Source organism: Lemur catta, chromosome 1, assembly GCF_020740605.2.
Source record: "Lemur catta isolate mLemCat1 chromosome 1, mLemCat1.pri, whole genome shotgun sequence".
In the NCBI taxonomy this organism is placed as follows: Eukaryota; Metazoa; Chordata; class Mammalia; order Primates; family Lemuridae; genus Lemur; species Lemur catta.
The window spans coordinates 132,847,064-132,860,018 of record NC_059128.1 but is presented as its reverse complement, the minus strand read 5'-3'; the positions used below and the strand labels follow the sequence as shown (position 1 = coordinate 132,860,018).

General features: G+C 38.4%; 1 protein-coding gene across 10 annotated transcripts in view; it reads right to left on the bottom strand.

The window, feature by feature from the left end:
• MLLT10 (MLLT10 histone lysine methyltransferase DOT1L cofactor) overlaps positions 1-12,955 on the bottom strand; it is a 177,750-nt gene that overhangs the window by 27,206 nt on the left and 137,589 nt on the right. For all 10 annotated transcript variants that reach the window (XM_045534591.1, XM_045534583.1, XM_045534573.1 and 7 more), the window contains one exon: positions 2,006-2,184. In XM_045534591.1, coding sequence (XP_045390547.1) covers positions 2,006-2,184 — 179 coding nt within the window. The remainder of the gene's footprint in view (positions 1-2,005; positions 2,185-12,955) is intronic.

Below are 12,955 nucleotides of genomic sequence, written 5' to 3'. Positions count from 1 at the left end.
ACCCGTCTTACTGAAACGTGGAGAGGGGATACACAGTAAAGATTTTAATTGGACTGAATCCTGGATTACTTACAACTATGATTTCTTTGTTCTTCAGTTGAGTCACATGTTAAGTGGAATTTTCCCTCTAGCTATAAATTTCTCTTCACCACCACTTCCCCCATCCACCTGCCTAATGCCAACTCCCTAACCCTCAAATATAATGAAGGAGAAGAAATGAGATTTTTGCTTAATTCAGCAAGGAATTAACCAGAGAGTAATTAAAACAGACTTTTATAAAGACAGAAAAGAAAAATGCACGTTTTCATGTGAGACTTTGTCCAAGGATATAGTTATCAACAGCATATGGCTACACTTAATTAAAAGAGATAAAACTATTTATAAGAGCCATTCTTTCATTTAATCTTTCACCCTCTCCAACACCAAACTCCTGTTTTCATGGGCTACCTTACTTTTCTAGTGAAATGACAATCCCAAAGTAGTCAAACTCTCTTTACGCAGATTGAGAGGTTCACTAGTTAACTTTCATCTTCAGAGACCACGCTACTAATCATACCATTGATTTTTCTGTGAACTGTCTGTTGTTCATTCTAATAATTATAACAATGACTGCCTTGCACTGCACCATTCACACATACACATCAAAAACAACACGATACTGTGTTCTGATGTACAGATTACAGAAAATACTGAAAAACCATATATATATTCTGAAGGCCCATATAATAGAAATTATACACATTCATAAAGCTCAAGTTTACAGCAACTTACAAGTAACTACTTAAGTCCTTATTTGTAATTAGACATTTGTCACTGTCACAATTTTCTCAAACATTAAAAGACTACAAGAACTTTGGACAAATGAAAATAAAACTGGCTGAGTCCGGTGGCTCACACCTGTAATCCTAGCCCTCTGGGAGGCCGAGGCGGGTGGATCGCTCGAGGTCGGGAGTTCGAGACCAGCCTGAGCGAGATCCTGTCTCTACTAAAAATAGAAATAAAAAAAAAAATTATCTGGACAACTAAAACTATATATAGAAAAAATTAGCCGGGCATGGTGGCGCATGCCTGTAGTCCCAGCTACTCAGGAGGCTGAGGCAGTAGGATCGCTTAAGCCCAGGAGTTTGAGGTTGCTGTGAGCTAGGCTGATGCCACGGCACTCACTCTAGCCCGGGCAACAGAGTGAGACTCTGTCTCAAAAAAAAAAAAAAAAAAAACTATAAAGAATTCCAAATAAATAAGAAATATATGCTTTGGAAATTATTACCACTGGGGAAGGGGTGTGGTGGAAGGGAATGTGTGTGTGTGTGTGTACAAACTTTACCCATGTACTGTCCTGTTTATGAAACTCAAGATTATGACTTTTCTTATTTGACTCTTGCTTTTAAAACATTCTATAGACTAGGTCACCCATCAAACTACAGATCTAAAGTGAGGCAAAAGGGGTTAACCTACATATTCACCACTATTTATAATATTTATGAATATTTGTTCTCTCCCACCAGGATGACAATCACATAGTATACATGAAGGGATCTTCCACTGTTTATCCTACATTCTCCTAAACTGGTTTTTAAAAATTTTAGACAGCAGATTTTCATGTATTATTTGTGTGATTTAAAAACTTATAAAGGAATTATAAAAATCACAAGAGTCCAAAACCAGTTCATACTTTGTGAGTCCTAGTTTCTTAAAGGAAGAATAAAAACTCCCCTTGAAATTACTATTTTACATTATTAGGATAAAACTAGAAACCCAGAAATTGAAAAGAATCAGTTGGTGCCCACATACTCATCTGTCCCCTCTGATGAATATTACATAAAAATGTCTAGTATTAATATTTCCACTAACATGTGAATACAAATTGAGGTTATTTCATAAATTCCTATAGGAAGGCCTATTTCCTGTATTTTTCCTCTGACCAAACTCACTTAAAAAAAAAGAGAGAGAGAGAGAGAGAGAGAAACCCGTCTACTCCATGTCAGGGCACAGCACACTGTGTTACCTGAGTTGTGGCAACAGCAGGGGCTGCAGATGCTGTGGCTGAGGGGGACAGAGCTCCCACTTGCTGCAAATGCCCAGAAGACTGCTGAGGTACATGGGAACTGGAGACAGGAGTGCTAGATCCTGAGCCAGACACTACATTTGGAAATGACACTGCTACATCATTGCTGTTATAAATACCTGCAAGAAAAGAAATTTTATTTAAATATTTGTAACTTAGCAAATTTGTCACAGACACAATATTAATTGACAAGTTAGAATACTCAAATTTCCTCCTGTTCCCTCCCCCAATTATAAATTTTACTGTTGGTGTTTTTAAAAAATGGAGTAGTAAACTAAATGAATAAAGACTGACTTTTCATAAAATACTGTCTAAAAGAACCTAAATCAAAAATGCCTTTGTTAATAGGCAGGGACCATAGCTTCACCAAAAAAGAGCTTCACCAAAAAAAATAGACAAAGTGGTTTAGGAGTTCCTAAGAGCAATGAAACATTTCTTAAATAGGAGAATGAAGCAATTGGAGTTGCATAAAAGTCTCCTGGTAGGCCTTCCAAAATGCAAATGCTAAGGCCCCAGAAATCATAATTTAGGTGTGAAATGGGAACCAAATTTGTCCTAGAGAGGCTACAGTGTAGAAAGTACAGTGAAACACGACTAGACTTGAAATTCTGAGACCAATAAAGCTGATGACACAGCTGTAGGAATAAATAATGTAGGTGGATTCTAGAGAGATTCAGGAACTAGAACAAACAAGCCTTTCGGACTGACTGTGCAGGGGTGGTGGGAGGATTAAGACGCGACTCAGGACTACAAGGTGGTGGCACTCCAGGGAACACAGGAAGTAAAAGACAGTGGCCAGAGACTTGATGAAAACAGTTTCGGTTTCACCACGGGGATAAAAGCCAGAAAGAAAAGGGGGAAATGAGGAAGTGAAGCTAGTCATTCTAGAAAAGAAGATGGAACAGGAAAGGGAGAGAAAATGAGCCTAACAGGAAACAAGGAGTTAATTTTTTTAAGTGTTTTGATTGCTTTTTAAAAATGGGAAATCATGCTCATGATAATAAAGAGCTCACAGAGAAGGAGGGGATCAGGATCAAACTAGTAGTTCTCAACTAAGGGTGATTTTGCCCCACAGGGAAAAATCAGCCTCTGGAGACATTTTTAGTTGTCAAACCTGGGGTGTGCCACTGGCACCCAGTGGGTAGAGGCCAGGGATGCTGCTCAACATGTACAGTGCACAGGACAGTCCTGCACAACCAAGAAACATCTGGCCTATCGTGTCAACAGTGTGGAGGCTGAGAAACCTTGCTATAAACCAGGGCTCTTGGCAGGGTGGGAGGGAATCAGATCCTGAGAACTAGGCACTGTAACAGGAGGAAGGCAGGAAAGAATAAACCTAAAAGGGCTACAGTAAAAATAGAAACTATAGCCCTAGAAAGCAACAATTATTAGTAATTTAAATCATTATACAATTTACTTTGTTCTAAAGAACATAAATATTATTGATTCATAATAAATAAAAGCACCTACAATCTTATTCAAACAAGGGAAATAAAACAATTGGGACATATTAAAAGGACTTACAACTATAATTAAGGCTCCTAGATTCTTTTTATATCTATAATTTCTCCAGAAAAAAAGATTTACTCATTCAGCAAATGCATTCATTCTGCAAACATCTAAAAACTCACTGTTTGCCTGATATTATTCTAAGCCCTGGAGATACAAAGCCATTCAAGATATGTGGTCTCCGCCTTCAAGAAGCTCAGTGCAAAAAAGACATTCCAAAAGGCTGTGTGGGGGGTGCTATGATAGAGACATCTTCAGGGGGCTATGAGTGCAGAAGAAGAGGTATCAGGCCCAGAGTGAGGAAGGGTGGGAGTTTAAAAACTTACTAGAGAAGACGGTACCTTTAAAGCTAATTTTTAAAGGCACTGCAGAGGTGGCAACAGTTTGCAGAACAAACATAATGGGAAGTAAATTCTCAGGATTTATAAGTACCATCTATATAGTTTAAGCAAGAAATGAGGCAAAAAGCAAGCAGGGACCAGATCAAGAACATTAAAAGTTAGAAGTTTAGACAACGAAGAACCACTGCAAATTTTTAAACAGAAGCTTGGGATGATCTCATTGGTATTTAAGCAAAACACAAATCACTGACAGTAGGCTGAAAGTCATTAAGAGCTGCTGCAATAATAGTGGTGAGCAAAAACTAGGATTAAACTAAGGTAACAACACAGGCAAAGTTCACAGGACTTGGTAACTAATTAGCCCTGAAAAATAAAAATGAGGAGAGTCGTGACCAACCACCTCTTAAGCACCAGGAAGTGGAAGTGGTGACACCATTCACCAAAACAGGAGCAGAGACTGAGGGCCAGAAATGGCCAACACAAAAACTTCCAAAAGGTAAACATCACTTCCTTTTTACATAAGTAAACAGAAGCTTAAAGAAATAAAATAATTTGTGAGGTGACCTAGGAGGTGGTGGAATCAGGATTCAAAGTCACAGCCATCTAATTCTCTACCTGAAACCACTTCCTAATCCAGATTAGAGGTTCAGGGTAACAACCACCATCTTCGAGAAGCTTGTGGGACACAGAGTGCCCATGCAGTCTGGAACACAATGGGATTTTCACCAACTCAGCTGAAAATCGGGTCTGGAGACACAGATTAGGAGCCAGAAGCACAGTGAATTTAAGTAAACTTGCAAACTAGAAAGACTTTCTGTTGGCCTACACCATGGTTGAAAAATTTAACTAGTTACTCATATTTAGAAATGTGAAAATTTCACATTAAAAAGTCTAGATTTCAGGCCAGGCCAGTGGCTCATCCCAACACTTTGAGAGGCCAAGGCAGAAGGATGGCTTGAGGTCAGGAGTTTGAGACCAGCCCAGGCAACATAGCAAGACCCTATCTCCACACCAAAAGTTTCCCAAAAAAATAGCTGGGCATGGTGGTGCGCGCCTGTAGTCCCAGCTACTTGGGAGGCTGGGGCAGGAGGGTCGCTTGAGCCCAGGAGCTGGAGGCCACGGTGAACCATGATAACATCACCATACCCCTGGCCTGGATAACATCTCTTAAAAAAAAAAAAAAAAAGTCTAGATGTCTAATTTCTCTTGAAAAAACTAAAGATCTATCAACACTGGACACTATATTCTGAAATAGGAAATAGCAAAATTCTGGCTAGAGCTTTGTAGGGGGCACAGGGACTTTGATCCACCAGAGTCCACTCACCTCTCCACTCAGCCCCTAGAAGTATCTGATTTACAACTCTTGTTATGAATACTGGTCAAAGCCAAGGAACAAAAATGAGATTACCCAGGGAAAGTTCTCAGCATGATCAAGAGAAGAGGACCAAAGTCAGAACCCTAGGGAACATTACTATTCAAGGGTAGACAAATAAAAAGAGACCACAAAGGACAAACTCAGAAAACTGAGAGCGATAATCTTAGAAACCACTGAATTTCAAAGGAAAAGGCCAAATGATTCTATTGGTTATTTAGGATAAGACCAGAAAAAGGAGTCACTACATGTAGCAATAAATCTTGACAAGATAGTTTAGCTGAGAAGGACAGAAAAGAGACAGCATGTTAATGAAATGAATATTTATAAACCTTTTATTACAAATAACAGAAACATAGCAGAAAAAAATACATATACTTTTAAAAGTTGTTTACTCCATAGATAATTCAACAAATACTTACTGAGTCTCAACTATAAAAAAGGTACTGAAGACAGCGAAAAATAGAAAAGAATTCTGCCTTCAAAGAACTTAGAAGTTATAGCAGAGGTAATAAATATTCATAAGCTACTACGATACAGGAAAGAAATGATAGGTACCATAAGAAATACACATGAAATAAAGCACCATTTAGGTTTAGAGGAAGATTCAGGTGGAGAAGCTACAGAAAAGTACTTGAACTCAGTTTCTTCAAAGTATGTTAGATAAAATGCTGGTTACCTAGTTATTTTGGTGGTGAAAAGCATACTATACATGGAATCTCCAACTTCTAAAACTAAAAGACAAGAGTTAGCTGGAGGCAGCATACTGAAATTGAAAAAGCATAAGCTTTTGACTAAAGACAATATTGGGTTCAAATCCTGGCTCTCCCAACTATATGATCTTAACCAAATTACTTAACCCTCTGAGCCTCCATATTGTCCTTTTTTATAAAACAAAGATAATAACTACTTTAAAGGCTTTTTGTGAGAATTTGAGAATATCCATATAAAGGTTCTAGCAATGGCAACCATACACTAAGTTTCAATAAATGGTAGCTCTAACTATTTTGGAATGAAAGCCACAACTGCCATCACCGTATGCAGTAATATATCATGAAAGTATCACATTGAGAAGTAAAACTATCGTGATTGAGGACCTTCAATCTTGAAACTATGGGAAATTACATAGCTAAACATGCAATTCAGTGATCACATTTTGAAACTCAGTTACTGCTAGAAAATACAACAAATCAAAAATTTCCTTTTCTATAAACGCAAGAAGCTTAAAATTCTAAAGCTTTCACTGAAAATGAGAATGACTGATTTCCTTCCATTCCTTTACATCTCAGGTATGACTGGTACAGCATCCTCCTGAAATTGTTCTGTACCTGCTTTCTATTTAATGTCACTCTATTTCCATCTTTCACAAGTCATATGCTATTTTAACCCAAATCAAGGTGACATTCCTTGAATTAAATAGAACTGGCTGGATGTGGTGGCTCACGCGTATAATCCTAACACTTTGGGAGGCCAAGGTGGGAGGAGTGCTTGAGGCCAGAAGTTTGAGACCAGGCTAGACAACATAGCAAGACCTCATCTTTAAAAAAAAATTTTTTTTTTAATTAGCTGATTGTGGTGGTGCATGCCTATGGTATCAGCTATTCAAGAGGTTCACTTGAGCCCAGGAGTTTGAGGCCACAGTGAGCGATGATGACACCATGGTATTCTAGTTCAGGCAACAGGGCAAAACCCTGTCTCAAAACAACAACAACGACGAAGACAACAAAACCCCTCAATCCTGTAATGCACAAATACTACAAAAATATCCTGAAATTCATCTGTTCAGGATAGAGACTAGAAACAAAGATGTAGAATGACATGAGGGTTGGTAGTGACATACTGATTCATTCCTTTATTCATTCATCTATCAAGCAAATATTCAGTAGCTACTGCACTAGGAGCAGGGATTAAAGAAAGGAACAAGACAGACAAGGTCTCTGTTCTCCAGGAATTTCAAATTTAATTAGGAGGGCAAACATTAAAACAAATACATGAATATAAATGCCAACATATATTATGATGGAAGAGAAGAAGGTACCCTAAAAGTAAAAATTAGGAAGCAAGAAAAACCTGCCTGGAGGAATATTTAAGCCAACGTCTAAATGTTAGATAGGTGTTAACTGGTCAAGGAGTAAGGCAGAAAAGCTTGTTCAAAAGACCTTGGAATACTCAAGGGAGAAAATGTAGATAGTGCAGTCAAAGCACAGTGGAGAGAGTGGTAGGACAGGGTGGAGAGAGGAAAAGTAGCAAGACCTTGTAAGCCATGTAGAGGTGTTCAGAATTTATGCTAAAATCAATAGGAAGACACCAAAGGCAAACAGCATGACTTAACTTTTTTAAAAGATTACCTCTTCAACAGCTATATAACAAATGGATTTAAAGGGGGATGAGTGGAAACAGATCTTTTAAGAGTCTGTTCCACAATTTAGAAGAAAAATCCTGTACCTATGGACTAAGGTGGTAGTGGTACTGAACATAGAGAAAGATGTATCTGAAGTACACCTAGAAGTTAGAATCACCTATACTTGATGATAAATTAGATTTAGTAGGTAGGGTAGAGAAAAGTATTATGAATGAGTCACGGGTTTCCGACTAGTGATTAAAAGTGTCATTTAATGAGGTGGTAAAAACTGGAACAAGAAGAATGAAAGTTTTATTAAAAGCTATCCTAGGACTAAGTCTTGAGGCCCTCCAACATCTCAAGGATAGTTTGCGGAAGAATTCCTACAGAAAATTGACACCAGTGGTTACAAGAAAACCATGACTACAGTGTCACTGAAGCCAAGAAAAGAGAGGCAGAAGAAAGAAATGGCATCCAATGCAGCTGAGAAGTCTAGTTAAGATACAGACTGAAAATGCCCATTGGATTTGAAAACATGGAGACGGCTGGTCATCTCAGGAAGAATAGTATGGTATGGGAAGAAGCCAGGGGAACATTGTTTAGACTTAAGATTTTATTAGTGTGACCTATGCAATCACACAAAATTGATATAACACAGAAGTATGCTGGTCCAGTGACAGAAATATCAGTGTTCACCAACTTGAGTTCCTACTTCCCACTTTCCAACTGCCTATGAGGTCAGATCAGCACCCATCCAGTTGCTTATTCAGCAAAAGAACCAGAGTAAATGAATAGGATCGTCTTGAGGAATATTTAACCAAGTAAATAATTAAGCCTTAATAAGGTATCCCTAACCCACATCCCAAGAGAGTGAATGTTCTTTTCTAGAGGTTAATATGGTATCAAAGGAGTTAAAAGTCCAAATCCTGCCCCCTTGTGCAAATAACTTTACTGAACCTCATGTACCTTCATCTATAAAGTGAGGATGGTACTGATGGTTTCACAGGGCTGACGTATGGAAACCATATACTAACATCAGCATACTGTCTACCACACAGTAAACATTTGATAAACAGTAGCCATATTCTTAAATGTAAAATATCTATTAAGAGTTAGAAGAATTAAATGGGATGATGTATACAATAACAGAAAAAGCTTCCACAGTCAATTTGCCTTAATGCCCTTTCCCTTTGGCAACTAATGAACACTGACAAATTCTTTATCTTTGGTTTTCCCTTTCTAGACTGTGGAATATGTCTTTATTAATTCATTCATTACTCAGAGAGGGTAAAATAAAATTTTTTAAGTTAGAACTCTCTCTTCTGAGACTCTTGGCCATCTTGATAGAATATAGGTGTTCCTAAATCTCTTTAGGCCAGCATTAGCTATTTCTTAGGTTGCTCTATTTTTACATAAAGACAAACAATTTTACTCATTATGTATTGCTTCTTTGGACATTACCTATAAAAATTATACTTTTTTTTTTTTTTGAGACAGGGTCTCACTGTGTTGCCCAGGATAGTGTGCAGTGGCATCATCATTGCACTCTGCAACTTCAAACTCCTGGGTTCAAGCAATCCTCCTGCCTCAGCCTCCCAAGTAGCTGAGACTACAGGCACACTACTGTGCTTGTCTAGTTTTTCTATTTTTTGTAGAGACAGGGTCTTGCTCTTGCTCAGGCTGGTCTTGAACTCCTGGCCTCAAGCAATCCTCCTGCCTAAGGCTCCCAGTGTGCTAGGCTTACGAGAGTGAACCACCACACTTGGCCCATACTCACTATTAAAAATTTGAAATACATGGAAAAGTAGGGGAAAAAAAACACGCTGGTGATATCTTGGTTAGTTTTCAAACTTTTTAGTTTATGGTTTTGTTTTGTTCTACACAGCTGCCTATATACTAATATACTAATTATAGAATTTAATCTTTTTATATTTTATATATTTTCCTATTTCATTATCAAACCTTTTTAGATGTCTTAATATCATTTTTATTAAATCAATTGCATATTGCAAAGTTAACTTCATTTTACAATATTCTACAAAATGTACGTGCTTTTTATGCCCAGACAAAATATAAGAGATGCTGAAAATACTACAAAAAATAAAACAGATGACATGTATTCGTGATGCTTAAAGTAAGGTGAAGGAGACAGCCATTAAATAAATAATAATGCAAACATGAGTGCTATGATGAAAAAGTATTAACAGAATGTGCTATGACAGAATATAAGGGACAACTTCACTGAGGTTAACAGTCCAGGGCTGGCCTCTTTGAAGAAGTGACATATCAGCTAAAAGGAAGTCCTTAGGGACTATTTCTGTTTTTATTTACCCAAAATTCCTTCCAAGTTCTTTTCCAATAGCATCCTATTTTCTATCAGGGAAGCATGCCTCCCACATTTCACACACTCTTGGCCTAGGGGGCACATGTGACCCAAGTCAAGACAGACAAACAAACTGTCTTTCATGGGAACTTAAATCTTAAAACGCATACTCAAAAGGGAAGAAAATGGTCTAAGTTAGTCTAATGGCAATAATATTAGGAGCCTACTGATCAATTCTTGTTTACCTAACTCTTAAAACTATACCTATTGCTGTCCTTCCAGAGGTAAGAAACGGGGTTTTCCCTTTAATTCTTTTTTTTTTTTTTTTTTTGAGACAGAGTGTCACTTTGTTGCCCTGGCTAGAGTGAGTGCCATGGCATCAGCCTAGCTCACAGCAACCTCAAACTCCTGGGCTTAAGCGATCCTACTGCCTTAGCCTCCCGAGTAGCTGGGACTACAAGCATGCGCCACCATGCCCGGCTAATTTTTTCTGTATATATTTTAGTTGGCCAGATAATTACTTTCTATTTTTTTTTTTAGTAGAGACAGGGTCTCACTCTTGCTCAGGCTGGTCTCGAACTCCTGACCTCGAGCGATCCACCCGCCTCGGCCTCCCAGAGTGCTAGGATTACAGGCGTGAGCCACCGCGCCCGGCCCCTTTAATTCTTTAAAATAACTATACACATCCAATAAATTCTTTTGCTTAAAGTGGACAGAATTCACTTCTGTGACTTATACAAAATGAACCCTGACACTGATAAAGCCAGTATTGCAGAATAAGCAAAGAAATAAGATGCTCAAAGATGAAGCTAGAAGCCAGCTCATGTGGAGCCTTACAGGCCATCAAGTACTATATAATTCCACCCTAATGGAAAGCCATAATAAAGAGTTGTAACCGGGAGAGTGTCATGATCAGAATTATGTTTTTATAAGACCACTTTGGCTGCAGTGTGGACAATGCCCTGAAAGACAAAAGAAGAGAGGAATCGGGGAGATCACTTAAACAGCTATTGCAACATTTCATACAAAAGATTTTAAGTAGCTAAAATCTGGTGAGAATGATAGAGAAAAATAGAGGCTTAAGGAGTTTCAACACTAAATTAGGATAAGAAGAAGCCACATGAAGACTAAAAAGAAATAGGTCAAAAGAGTAGGACGACTATAAAACAAAAGCTAAGCATAATATTATAAAATAAAAATTTTAGAAATATTAAAAAAGAAGGTGTTTCCAACAGGAATTCCTCAATAAAAATAAATCTAAGAGATCATCTAAGATGAAAACTGGAAAACACCCATTGACTTGGCAATGTGAAAGCCATTCCTGACCTGAGTGGAGCGGTAGTTGCGGAAGCCAGTAAGAAGCTATCTTAAAAATCAACGAATGGGAGAATTTCTGTTTCTGGCAATGAGGCAGACTAGACGCCCTTAAAACCCTCCTAATTACTAAAAAATGAACACCTGAGACCACAAGAAAGTGAGGGAAATCTCTACAGGTCAAAAAGGAAGAGGAAACTTAAAAACTTGAAGCTTGAACAGGCTACCTTAGAGAAGTCAGCCTGTCTCAAAACTTTGGTTTTAATGCCTAAAAGGAAAAAAGATGAGACCTTGGGCCTCTTAAGGGATGAAAGGCTGAAACTGATGGGACCTTATTTATGTAGCTGAGACTTATAATGGAAGAGCAAACCATCCTCCTTCAGTGGAAGAGCAGACCATCCAAAAATAAAAAAATAAAAAACACCAATCCCACACACAAAACCACAGCATAGGGAGAAAACAAGGAAGCTGATCCAATTTGGTCCATGCTCTGAACACGGAGTAAAAAAGTCTGCTCTAAGAATTTAATAGCCACAGCCTTGCCTTCAAATAGGTTCTGGGTTTGAATTTACACTATATGCCTGGTCTGGTAAATCCCAAGCATTAAAAAAGGGTCAGGTAGTGAAGCAAACACAAAACCTCTCTGAAAGGATATATCATCAACCCAGGCTAAAACATGAGTTCACAATCCAAAATTCGAAACCATTTAAGCAAACAATCCTCAAGATGACAAATTAGCAGGCACAAATATTTAGAACTGTAGAAAACAGAAATGACAAATAAAGACTGAGATAAATATTTTAAATGATTAAGAACCAAGAGGAGGAATTAAAAAATATGAGAAAGGAACAAGATTCTATATAAAAAAGAGGAAGCTGGAATATCTTGCTGTTGTAGGCAGAATTCTTAAGACACTCCCCTCCCTGCCCTATCCCTTGGTTAGTGAATGAAACACTAATGTAGGTACTGCTGTGAAGAGACTTTGCAGACTAAATTCAGGTTACTGGTCAGCTGGCTTTGAAATAGGTAGACTACCCCAGGTTATCCAGGTGGGCCTAATGCAATCAGATGAGCTTTTCAAGACAGAAGAGGAAGGCGGATGAGTCAGGAGATTATGTGGCAGAAGACAGGAAGAGAGAGGTGGGGAAGACAGAGAGGCTATAAGGGCCAGAAGGATTCTCACCTTTGCTGGCTCTGAGATGTAAGGCTATTTGCAAGGTCCTAAAAAAAAGCCCCTAGGAACTACGGGCACCTCTCACCCTAGAGGACAGCTAGTAATGGCGACCTCAGTCCTACAAGTGCAAGGAAGGAATAGGATTCTGCTAACAACCTGCAGGAGCTTGCAAGTGGTTTCTTCCCAGAGCCTCCTGATAAGAGCCCAGCTGGCCAACACCTGGATTTCAGCCTTGTGAGATTCTAAGCAAAACAGCCAGCCAACCCAACCTAGACTTCTAACCTATTAATAAATATGATAAATGAAAGCTAATGAACCTGTGTGGTTTTAAGGTGCTAAATCTGTGGTAATTTGTTATGGCAGCAATAGAAAATGAACACATTTGCAGTGCCAGGAAGGAAGAAGCATTCAAAGAATAACAGGGACAGGTCAAAAGAACAGGGAGCCAGCTCAAAGGGGCTCCCACTGAATAAACTGTCAACAATTTGAGCACCACAGTCAATCATGAGTAATAGA